Below are 13261 nucleotides of genomic sequence, written 5' to 3' on the forward strand. Positions count from 1 at the left end.
TCAGCCGTAGACATAAACGATCAGCCACACTACGCATACACGTACACGCACTCAATTCAAACAAAGCTTTTGACGCACGCATGCACGCATACTCTAAGTTTCCAAATACCACAACCGCGCTCCTCTCTTAAGCTATTGCCCGTCTAAATTATAAACTCACGTTGCATAAACTCACGAGTCATTATTACCGATTTAAAAATTGATATCATGTATAAAAGCAACGACAACAACAATTCGAACAAGAATTCTCATGAAAAATTTCTTCTGCTCGAATTATATAAACTCCATCCTTTGAACTGATCAAAAGTTTCGCTCCAACAACACCGTACGTATTCTCCGTGCACTGGATCCGTGTTATTCGGCGTTGTTGGCGCGAAAATGCCTTCCCCCACTCCTGGAGGCAGTCGGCCTCGTTCGATCGACTCTTCTCACGTGCACGCGAGGTGGAGGGGGAGGAGGTACGAAGAGTGACGCGGTTCCGCGATAAAGCGAGAAGAAGAAGGGAGGGGGGAGGGCCGTTACCTACGAGTTCTTTAACCCGGGATCGCGATCCAAGTTGAAATTAAATCGAGCGTCGGATGGATCCCTCTCGCTCCCCACCGCGAATCGACTCTTCGATTCTCGAGACGCCGTTCCCAAGATTTTCCGTTCGCGGCGTGCGCTCACACCGCGTACGTGAGTGGAAACTGCGAAACAGTGTAATGCAGTTGGGGAGAGGGGCGAGAGTGGGCGACGGATTATACGCGATCGTGCCTTTTCGTTTCGGGAAGGCGCGCGAAACTTGCCATTCGAGACCGAGAATTAGAAAGCTCGAACGCTTTCGCTCTAAACGATCATGTGCGTTCTAAAAGTTTCCTCTCCTCCTCCCTCAAACGTTTCTTGGAGAAACGCGTTCGTGGTGTGAAGTTTAGATTAAATTCAGATTTAAAAATCGAGTAATTGAATAGAAGAAATAACGTTTATTATAGTTGATTCTACGATAAATTATCGTAGATAAATTTATTCCTCGAATTAATTAAGTAATTTTTCTCCTCATCACTGGTGATAAATACGTCGAACGAGAAACGTTTGGAATAAGGGAGAGCGTAGTGGAGAAACAACAGCGAGCCACGATATTATAAATTTGTTCGCACGGAAAACGAGGATACTACCCTTCTCTCGACCCCTCTCCCCTCTTCCCGAGATTCAAAATTTTACGAGGGGGCGTAAAAAAAGCGGTGAACACCGTTGTCGAAACTGCGGATACACGGTTTTCGTTACGGCTTTCGTCTTTCTTGTTTATTTTCCCCTGTTTTCTCCCTCCCCCCTCCCCTTTTTTTCGCCCTCTCCCATCTTTACCGGCCGTCGCGCGTATCGATCGCGCCGCGTATCGATCGGCCGCGTATCCGGAAACAGAGGGAAATTTCGGCGGCGGGCCGAAAAATATATCGTTCGAGTATATATTCGCGAAACGTTTGCTGCGAATTCACGAGTGTACAATGGAATCGTAAAAAACGGAGAGTTGGGAAGAAGGGGTTTCGGGAGAGTGGCGCGTAATTCGGCGTGTAATTGATCCTGCATTAGATAGATTGGAATCGAGCGCGAGCACGAAAAGAACGTATCGCGGAATATCGAGTTTACATTGGAGATATGAATCCTCCCCCTTTCGATTGTAAATAACGGTTCGAGAACGAAACTGCGTCGATAATCGGGTGGATAAATTGTTTTCGCGCGGAATACGAACGAGAATTCTCCACGTTGAAATATCGCGTGTACCGCGCAACCGCGCCGGAGGGAAATTTGAAAAGGTGAATTATACAGAATGATTGGAAAACGCGATACGATATGGCCAGAAGAGGATGGGTTGAAAAGGGAATGATTAAAGTAACGTCTTTTTTACATAGAAACTTTTCATTTTAAAAATTTATCATCCCGGTTCCAATCATATTGTTGTTGTTGCTGTTATTTAATAGTTTTAATTGATTAATTTAACTCGATTATTTTGATACAGACACAAAAAGACAAAATATGTGGATCCAAATGTAGAAGTGTACAAGATGAATCACAAACGAAGAGGCACAGCGTTAATTTTCAATAACGTAAAGATATATCAAGAAAGAAATAATACGGAGGCATGTGCGAGGAATCTGTCGCAAACGTTTCAGATGATGGGCTTTGACGTGGAACTCATCGTCGACGCAACCTTGCAAGTGATAATAGAAAAATTGAAGAGTGGTAAGTATTCACAATCTAAGATTAATGAATTGATCAAAGAAATTTCTTTCCTCGTTATCGCATAAGAAAAAATGAGCGAGCATAATATTCTTAACCCGAGCTCACGAATCAAATCGTTTCTCCAAATTTCTGTTATGATATCCGCGATACGATAAACGGAAATATCACAAGTGTAGAAATAGGAATCGCTCGAAATCTCGTAAAGAAAAAAAATAATATTTTTCTCAAACGAGAAATGAGAGAGTTTCGGTTTTTCTCTGCTATTCCTCGGGGGGATAACAAACGCGTGACGGGTTTTAAAAATGAAAACGAAAAATTGGACGGGCAATTAGCAATTGGCCGCGCATCGTGGCCCGGTGAAATTGCGTGAAAATCATTCGGAAAATTACGATAAATTCCAACCGATTGTTTCGAATTTTTTTTTTTTTCAATTTGAAGTAACGCACAGCGTAATACAACGGCGGACGAAATAACGCGATTTCGGCTACAAACTGCGTTATACGCGGGGGACGGATTTTAATCATTTTTCCGCTCGTTAAACGGCGCCCGGATAGCGGCCAAAGACGGATAATACCCGAAATAATTTATTTCCAGCGTGACTCGTTAACAAATCTATTATTTGAATGTACTTTTATATCCGTGATAGCGTGATGGATTCTGGTATCGAGAAAACCTGTGTGATTCCACTTCGATTCCATTCCAAACACCCGTTTCCAACCCGTAACGTAATCGAATCGTCTTATCGCATTCGCAAGATAATTTCATCGCCTTTGATCCCCCGTTCCGTTCGCGAGCAATTTTGTTTCGGAATTATTTTAAACGATTATTTAAAAAAAAGAGAGAGAACGGAGAGAGGTGCACACGATTCGATCCAATTATAAATCGAGCCACGCCAGATTGAAATCATTCCTTAAATTCGCGCCCCTCGAGAATTGCGCGTAAAAATTTTGGGGTTTTGGCAAACGGTTTCGAAAACCAAAATTTTTGGCCGACAAATAGTCGGTAAACCGTCGGTGGGGGGGCGAAAAGTAGGATGGAAGCGTCCGTGGCCGTCCGTGAAAAGTCAGCATCGTCGGGGAAACCATATTCTCCCTCGTTCGATCCATTCTTTCCTCTATTTATCGTTGATCCATTCAAATATTGACACAATAGCCGTCACCATCGGGTTCGACGTGCATTTATCAAAAAAGCTTTTGTCGACCTCGAACAAAGATGTTCTTGCATCGTCGGGCAAGCGTGAAGCTTCTCGTAAATCGTCCGCCTTCTTCCGAATCGTTCGCAACAACCGCGTTTCTCGCCACCCTTTTCTCCCTTTAAAAACGCTCCCTTTTCCCGATTATTATCGCCGCGTGGTGAATTTCAATGAACGCCAGCTTTCCCCGCGTGCTTGCAACGCTTGGCTTGGGGAGAGAGAGAAACCCTGCTTTCGAATATAATTGTTAATTAATCGCGAAGAGGGGGAGAGGGGCGTATCGACGCGTTCGAAGAAGAGTCTTAAATTGCGCTCGTCGAACAATGAGGATGGTTCGTGGAAAAAAGGAGGAAGAGAAAGAAAAAAATTCAAAGAGAGACGCTCTCATTAATATCGGATGATGTAAAGAAGATTTGGAAAGAAGTTTGGCAATCTGTAAAGGAGGATTCAATTTCTCTTCGTATGTTGCGCGTATTAGAAGTGAAATTTGAAGTCGAAAGATAAGATAATACGAATAAATTTTTATTAGTTAGATTTGATTAACAATTCGGTATAAATTTTTACCTCTTTTAAATCAAGCATTCGTATCGATTCTCGTTACTCTCGATATTTGTTTGCGGATTTATTATCGAAAATGCAGTTGAGAAATGGAATTAAGTTTATCACGGCCGCAAAAATGTCCTCGGTTGTGAAAATAAATTCAAACATTTCCGAAATCGTATTTTCGGAAGCGATAATTGCATCATCGCATTCATAATTTCTTTTTTGACTCTTTGTGCAATCAACGAGAGCGTCGTTTAAATGATAATAGGGGAGCAATACTGTTAATAACGGATAGATAACGAAATGAATTAAACAATGAATTCGAATCGACATTTTTCGCGAATAATATATCGAAATTATCGATAGAAAAAATCGTTATCACGAAATACAATCGCGTTTGACGGACAATATTGATATTTGATCGAATGATGTTTTGACGCCGTTTTAAACTTGTTGTTCGAGTCGATTTGGTTGAAAAAAAATATAGGCGAAACGACAATTAAAAAAGTTTACGGACAGAGAGGCGTATTGTAAATAAAATAATAATAAAAGAGTGGGAAAATGCGAAGCGTTGAGTAGCGACTATAAAATCAGCTTTTCTGCTTAAACTCGAATCTTTAGCAAAAAAAAAAAAAAGGAATTTTTGTCTCCATCCTTACGATTTCAAATAAAATTCGTGCCGCAAAGAGAATGGTGAAACAGTCTGTTTACACGAGACTTTCGCGTCGTTCTCCACTCGCAAAGCCTCCCCTTACATACCAATCTACATGTACTTTACGCGTAAAAAGTATCCGCTCCCTCGATTTTTCCTATCAGAATCCACGAAAATTCGAGTAAAATTTCCATCTCTGACGATACTCGAACAACTATTTCTTTCCATCGAGGGAAACCACGTTTGTTTAAATGAATTCCGTTTGTACTTCTTAATTCCTCATTCCTCTCTTATCCTATATTTTATATTCAAAAACTTACCGACTTGTCTCGTCAATATATAAATAAACGTATCTTTGATCCATATTCAAGTTTTGTTCGCCAATTCGATCATTTCCTCTTCGACAAACTCCCACCCAAATCGATCGTGGATAGACTAGTCGGTGGTCAAATATCTCGATTCGAGATCTCTTTGTCCGGAAAAATTGTTGTACAAAGGCTGGAATACGCCCCATCAATGATTCTCGCCCATAACCCTTTGTCGAATCGCGAGGGGAGAGAAGAAAGGGGCGCCTCCCCTGTCGTTCTATGGACGAAGCCGATGGAAGCCGAAGAAGTTGCACAAATATTTTACAACGAGCTCATTAAGCGTCCTTCTGCCAGCCATCTTCCCCTCGCCAACAAATATATATGAATGCGAGTAGCGAAAAGTCGCGTAATTTTGTAACAAAAGCGAGAGCAGAGTTTTCATAACATCGTCAACCTCGATGATTCGTCGAAGATACACCGCAATCATCATTTCCCCTTTTACAAGAAGGAATTTTCCTTTCTTTTCCAGTTTCAAGATGAGGAGAGGGGATGATAACGACGCGTATTATGTAAATTATTGTATTATGTAATTCGATCCACTTGTTTATCCGCGAAGAACAAACGGGAGATTCGTTGTTGAAAAAGTGCTATCTCGAATGGACGAAACGTTGACCGCGGACCTTTTTTTTTTTTTCACGCGATTTCATCGACGACTGAAAGTTCCATTTCCACGGACTTTCAATTATTCCGTGTGATTGCAGTTATCGGAAAATTTTTCGGCCGGGGGGGGTCGACAGGTGTTTTGTAAACGGCATGTAATTAAACGGCTTTAATGATCGTTGTTTTATTCGATCGCGTTACCAGGGTGGGAACCCTGGACGAATGAAACATTCCAACCGTTTACACCATGTCGCGCGAAATGCCAACTGCCGGATAAATACCGGCATATTTCGGGATATTAATCCATCCCCGGCTTGATCCCTGGTTAAATGAAAACGATCGAGAATCTAGGTTCATTTTCATCTTCTTTTATTATCGTAGTACGTTCCTGATTCCTCTTTATTCAATCTCTAGATAATCTAAACTTTTTAAATATTACGAGAGACGGTTGGAAGGATTTTTCTGGATAATTGCGTTTAGTTCTATTCATATCCATTATAAGATGATAACTTTCGTAAAGGGTATCGTGGGGATGATGTGGGTATATGTATATAGAAGCGGGTATATTGTTGACGGTTTAGTCGTGATGATTTAGGCGTGACATTGGCTCAAGTTTAGCGTAGCTGATACCTCGATTGAAACGTCAACGTTGAAAGGGCGCGCAATTACCAAAGATATTACGTATCCTCATATAACGTTGATTGAACATTTCGTAAAGAAAAATATATATTTATTCGTTAGTGGATGCAAGAAAAGTAATGTAAAAGAAGTTTTTGAAGTATATTTGAAAAATGTAGATCCGTTCCATAAAATAGCTAAAATTAAAAAACAATTTTTGCATTTCTCGAATATATTTTCAATGTTAACTATCGAATTCATTTGTGATACATCTGATTCGATTCAGGTTATTCTCGCTTTATAAAATGGGGGCAAAAATGTTTAAATTCCTGTATATCGAAATTAAATTGGGGATTTTGAAAATGTATCTCGTGTCGAAATTTTACAATTTCTATAACAGTTAATGAGATAAAATTTTAAGATGAAACAATGGGAAAATGTATTATGAGATCATTATTTTTAATCATGATTACGTTTCGTTCGATTCAATGTACGTATTCGTTGTTTCCCTCCCCCCCATTTATTAGTGTATTTATATTTTAATAAATTTAATATTTGTATTTGAATAACAAAATAACGAAGAATATTTTGAAACATATTTCTTTTTAATAACGCATCTCTCCCCTATCGAATTATTTTAATATTATTATCTGCCAGAACTTTATTTCACGTATAGAATATAATAAATATAACAATACGAAATTGAATAATACGTAATGTTGAATTAAAACGCTGGAAATTTTACGTGATACAATTATATATATATTTTGAACAACTTTCCCTTGAAAAACAACAATTATTTTTCACCACCAGGTATCTATTACAATATATAGATATTATTATGAAATTCCACGTGAAATATTAAACCTACTTTTATCCGACTTTTATACTCGTCGGAGAAAAATGCTGTTTGCGTAGCTTCAATGAGAGCGGAGAGTGTGCTTAAGGAAACGAGTGTCCTCGAAACATTCGTGAAACATTTCACAACTTTTCTATTCTTTTTTTTTCTTTTTTTTTCTCTCTCTTGTTTACGTAACTGAAAGCAGAGGCTTAAATAATCATCCATAATTACAAATAAATATCAATTAACTTTTCAATTTTCGTACAGTGGTAAACAAAGTTATCAGATTTCTTCAATGAGACCGAAATGCCAAAACGCGATATTCTATCCGCCCGTATTATATTAACCATTTGTTTCAAAGATAATTCGAGAACAGAGAGATGGATTTATCGACCTCAAAGCATTTTACAAACGCTCGCATTTAATAATAATAATAATAATAATATATCGATACGAATCGTTTATTCGATTCATCATCGAGTATCTCTCGAGCCTATTCGAAAGAAAATTATAATCGAGAGAATGGGGAAAAATTCGTTTCGAATTTACGGAACGTGGATAGGTCAAAACTAACGTGGCACGGTTCCAGAAATTGATGCATTAAAAATAGCGATGGCAAGTTTGATAATGCGACAAGTTACGCAGCTATGCGTTCGCGATAGTTTCTCATAGACGAGAGAGTTTCCGGGGGATTAATACCAAATTCGATATATCGATTTGGCTACTCTTCAGGATAGTTCGAAATAAACTAATTCCCATTAATTACAAAGTTTCGATTTGGGAAAAAAAAATATCCTTGCATGATACACGCGATCCGACAAAGTCGGAAAATGTAATAAAAAAACGCGTTGCTGTTTATTCGATTAAATCGAATTAATCTCAACGATATTATCTTACGTTTACTTCTGGAACACTTGACCGGTGTAAATCTGTCATTTTTCTTTGTTTAGTCCTTGTTGTTTTTAATCCGTTCTTTCCTCAAGTGGCTGAATGAAACTCGTATAGGGATGGACAAATAGTTTTATTTTTTTTCCTCTCCCCTCCCACCGTTTAGTCGGCCAAAGCGCTCGTATCTCGTGTCTGGATCCGATATAGAAAGCAAAAAAACAAGCGTGTACGCGACTTTTATTTGCCGAGCAAATAGCAGTTGCGCCACTCCTCGTCCACGCAACGTGGGATGAAACGGTGAAAACAGGGCCGCCCAGCCTCGTAAATAGTTAAATATTCCCACCGGATACGGTACAATTTGTCCAATTTGTTCCTCGTTTTTTCCTCTTCGCTTTCAATTCGCTTAGAAAGTCTTTCGCGAAAGTCTCCACTTCGGATTCGAGCGACGTAGATCCGCGTCGATCTGATATACGAGAGGTGTGCGTATGTGTGTGTGTGTGTACAGGGGTGAGTACAGGTTTAAAACGGTTTAAGGATAAACACGGGTGCGCATCGATCCGTGGAACGAGGTGAAAACGTTCGAAGCAATTACTCGCGGCTCGCGTAACAATACGCGGCGCGATTTAATAATTCAGTTCACGGATGACTGGCTGTTTCATGGCTCGGCACGCGTTAAGCGTTTGTCCATACTGGACCCGTGCCAAGGGATGTTTAACGGAGGTGTGGGGAGATCGAGTTATATCGAGTTTGATTTTAGCCACGACACTTTCGGTTAAGGGTGGCTAGTGTTGCACGATACCGCGAGATTATCGAGTTTTCACACCGATTCCCGAGGAAACGAGGATCTTTTTCGTTGCGACGAGTAAGATGGGAAGATCAGTTTTTTAAAATTGGATCCAGCGTTCCGTTCATTTTTTAAGTTGAAAAAAAAGTTAGTAGAAATTATTTTAATCCACGAGTTGAGGATAATATATAATAAACAATAGCGAGACGAATAGGAAGTTTAAGTGGTTTTTGAGGGATAAATTTGTATCTTTTTATGATTCGATCGATGAATGTATTGGCTCTCTCTCTCTATACATATTAAATATATGTACGTTTAAAACGATATTCGATAAATTTTAATATCGAATAATGACGAAGTTTTATGATTTGCGAATGATTTCTCCTTTTATTTTTTAAATAAAATCGAAAATCACCGGTGAAACGATAAAGTTCGAATCGAAATTTGAATGTAACGAATCGTCCCCCTCCTTTTCCCTCCATTTCGTTCACGATCGGATTTATTAGATTTATACGATTTCGATATATTTCTATTCGTGTAACAAAATTATTAATCCTTCCGTACAAATACGGAAAAGAATTACCGCCGTTTAATAATTGCATTAAACAGGAAACGTGGATGGTGGTGGGCGTGGTAATTAATATACCGTTAATTATCCATAATATAAAATATAAAGTGGAGCGTGGTATTGAACAACGTATTGAACAACGTTGCGAACAATTATAATTTTACCCCTTCTCGTCATTATATATATATATATATATATATATATATATATATATATATAGTTTTGAGCTGCAATTTTAACGAGTTGAATAATATTGATGAAGGAACAATGGATGGTTGATTGAATAGGAGCGTTGGTATCCGTTATTTAAACTCCCGACACACGAGCAACGCGCGTTGTTTCGTACGGGTTAATCGTTGAAAGTTTCACGCGCATAATTAAATCCCGTTGAATTGCCGCAATTGTAATTGATAACTGACGCTCCCCGTTCTTCGCTATCCGGTTACGGCAAAAATAAAAGCATCGTGGGGAGGGGGAGGGATATATATTCTTCGATTCGAAATAAAAGGAAAGAAAGAAGCGTTAAATTTTGAAGAAATATAAAAATAGAGGAGAGGAGATCGATACGTTCCTTATTCTATTCGTTTACTTTGAAAACTGTGTGGCAGAGGTACGGGAAAAACGTAGCTTTTGCGGTTTCATTCCTCTCTTGTGGATTTAACAAGACGATCGTGCCGCAATTTCCGCTGTTCGTAGCATAATTTTTACTGTCCACGTTCAAATAAACTTTACTCTTACGAGTGGAAAATTCGGAGCGGAAAAATTGGAGGACAATTTTTTTTTTTTTTAATTCAAATATTTTTTTCCTAATTCTTTCTCTATCTTGAAAAACGATGAACGATGAGAAGGTAATTCTTAAAGTAGAATTGTTAAAGTATAATCGGATTAATATTAAAATTTCCATCACTGATTTTTTTTTTTTTCTCGATCGAACAAATCTCGAGTCAAGCAATAACTGCGACGTGAAATAATTATTATCGGTAGAAAAAGGGTAAACGAGAGTAAAAAGAGTAACCATAAATGTCGAGCGCTTTGTAAACCAAGTCAGACCAAGGCGAGTAATATTATCAAAAGCGTAATGGAATCAACGTTGTGAAGAATGCTATAAAATTATGCAAAATGTTGCAAGTTATTTTGCTACGAAATTAAATTTCGTGTAGATCGGATGATGTTCCTTTCTACGAAGCAAAATTAAAAATATATTAGAAATAAAGTTCATCTATTTCTCATATCTTTCCTTTCATATTTAATCAACCATGCCGATAAAAGTTTCTCGTAATAACGCCAATATCGAATTTTGGTTAATTTAACTATAATATCACCGATTCGAAGAGCCTCTACAATCATAATAAGAGAGATTCTGAAATCATAATAATCCGGGCAATGTAAGAATCAAATCTCTCCCTCGTAAGGACTTACCCTCTTCTACGTCTTCGACTTACTAAAATGTAAACTCGAGCTCGTTCCATTTTCCAACTCCCCTTTCTCAATATTCCCTCTAGCAATATGAGACATAAGCTTTCGAAAGCTTCTTTATCGTCCATTTATTTATCCGATTAAAATTAATCATACGCTCGAATCGAATGCGAATAACGACGGCTTTCGAGCCCATCAATGAATCATCAATACACATAAAACGATTCTCTTAGACAAATAGATAACATATTAATCACATTCGCGTAGATTTCCATCTTTATTGTAATTATCCATCTCACGTATATTATTATTCTAACCACGATACGAACGTGTACGTTCAAAACCAAGTTTTTAATTCATTTCCAGAAAATGTTGAAAAGTTGAATTTACAGCCCACTGGATCCTTTCTAAATCGTTCGATCCGATAAATCCTCTAATTTGAACAGTATTTTTCCAGAGATGGCTGTTAATTTTTCTTTTTTTTCCATCTCTCTCTCTCTTATTTTTCGTTGGTCACGCCGATTTGAACCGACTTCGAAACGACTGAAAGCATCGAGTGCACCCGTTCGATGCGCGTATCGCGTGCCGAGTTCTCATTCGACGATTTGAAAAGACTCGAAAGGGGAACGTTCGTTCGATCGGGCAGACTTTTCCTTCCCCCGACGGAAATAAAGATATCGTGCCGAGATCTCTTCTCTCTTCGTCTCGAACGATTTTATAATTCACGTTCGATTTCATTTAATATATAATTTTCGTCGAGTCGTAAGTCACGTAAGTAGAATTTTTTCCCAACCGGAGAATTCGAGTTAACGCGAATGCGAGAGGTGTGATAAATGTTTCAATTTCCTGTTGCAAGAATTCCCGTAAAAATCGTTGTAGGGGAAATCGATTCTTACGAGAATGAAATTCACCGGTTTTATCCGGTTTATAGTTTTCTAACAGCTCCACATTTTTCTAAATATCCATTTCATTTCATTCGTTCCTTTCCTCCCCCCACCCTCATCTTTAATCCTTCGCCCTTTTCACAAATTTCAATCCAGTTTTTCACTTCTTAATTCCTTTTACATCCTCCCCGAAATCCTCCACCTGTTCAAATTCACGATTAGATGAACTCATTGTCCCCGTCTCCCTTTGATTCTTTGACCAAACTCTTGATCGAATTCCGTTGAACCAACGCCAATCTCCGATTTTACTTGAACCAAATAGACTCCTCTTTCGATTTCTAATTCCAAAAAAAATGCCTCTCCAACGTCCAAATATAAAATACGTATATTTTACGAAATATTCGTTCATTCCATCGCGTCAGGATTTGCTTTGTATCGCGCGCTTAAATATTACACGCGCATCACCTGGAAATAGCGTGCAATTTTTCAACGATTCGGTATACACACACAAGCGTAATAATTGCTCGTCGAGAGAAGCGAGTTGATAAAACGTAAAATAGGAAATATCACGTGAACGCGGGATTCGCGAGCTATTAACGCGATCCTCGTTGGCTGGGGATATAATTATAAGAATTTCACAGAAGCCAATGTAATTTCATCTTCGCGTTTGATCGAGCCGGGAACGAATTACGTAAACCGTGCACGCGGAAAAAAACGTGATTGACACGACGGAGGGATAATTATTTGAATTCCTATAATTGAATTCCATCCTCTCTTTGTCGCTATATTCCGTTATTTGTCCGCTTTCGGGGCTTCGTGCGTCTCGAATGGCGCCAAGAGTTCGTTCAACAACCCTCCGATCCCGCAAAATGTAACACGTAATCCCTGTAATGATTGGAAGGTAAAACTCTGGAGAGGAGAGAAGCCATTTGTTACGAATACATCTTTAGATTCTCGAGATTACAAAAATTTCCAAGATTCCAATCATATCGTAATTTCTTTAATATATAAATTCTACGATCGTTCAGAATTGTGTTCGTAGAACTTCTTAATCTGATATCTTAGATATTTTAGCTGGACATCGATTATATCGATCACGACACACCCTCTATAAATATTGTCCGGATATGCATACCCTTTCACGCTATAGAAAAGCATCGATAGTCGACACGGGTAATAAACTTATGCATTCACGATTCGATAAAAAGAAAAAGAAAAGAAGACGAATTTCTGTTTCCTCTGAGTATCAAATAAATATTATCAGACGACAGATTAATTAGATACACTCCATCCTTTCTTCAAATTGGCTCAAGAAGATTTCCCCTCCCTTCGTAAAGTTCTTCCACGCGATTGTCCGTTTCTATAATCGATCCCGTTGGAATTAATTAACGGGATGGAGGAAAAGTGGCGAGGTAAAGTTTCGTTTCACGTAGCTGTTGAGAAAGCGGCTTCTTTCGAACTCCTCTCTTCTCCTTTTCTTCCTCCTACTCTCTCTCTCTCTCTCTTCGACCGCTGTACACACGTGGGATCGTGGTGGAGCAAATAGCGCGTGAAATCGCCGCCCCTGTTCGAGAAGGAATTATCCGGAGATTTTTACTCGACTCCACCCCCTCCGCGCTGATTCTTCTCCGTCGGTGGCGCTTATTTGTTTAGCTGGCAGGCAGCCGGGAAAATTGCGAACTTCGCGAGCCAT

The 13261-nt window shown here is 38.9% G+C and overlaps 2 protein-coding genes across 12 annotated transcripts in view; one reads left to right on the forward strand and one right to left on the reverse strand.

Moving 5' to 3' along the window:
* LOC410393 (alkaline phosphatase) overlaps window positions 1-13261 on the reverse strand; it is a 195379-nt gene that overhangs the window by 70431 nt on the left and 111687 nt on the right. The window contains exon 1 of one of the 9 annotated variants that reach the window (XM_026444479.1): window positions 161-1959. The exons of the other annotated variants lie outside the window; for them this stretch is intronic. The gene's annotated coding sequence lies outside the window, so the exon portion shown is untranslated. Of the gene's footprint in view, window positions 1-160; window positions 1960-13261 lie in introns of those variants that run through there. 9 annotated transcript variants of the gene reach the window in all.
* LOC100576484 (caspase-1) overlaps window positions 1-13261 on the forward strand; it is a 48849-nt gene that overhangs the window by 23828 nt on the left and 11760 nt on the right. For all 3 annotated transcript variants that reach the window (XM_006566897.3, XM_006566900.3, XM_003250928.4), the window contains exon 2: window positions 1991-2214. In XM_006566897.3, coding sequence (XP_006566960.2) covers window positions 1991-2214 — 224 coding nt within the window. The remainder of the gene's footprint in view (window positions 1-1990; window positions 2215-13261) is intronic.

The sequence above is a fragment of the Apis mellifera genome, linkage group LG12, assembly GCF_003254395.2.
Source record: "Apis mellifera strain DH4 linkage group LG12, Amel_HAv3.1, whole genome shotgun sequence".
Lineage (NCBI taxonomy): Eukaryota > Metazoa > Arthropoda > Insecta > Hymenoptera > Apidae > Apis > Apis mellifera.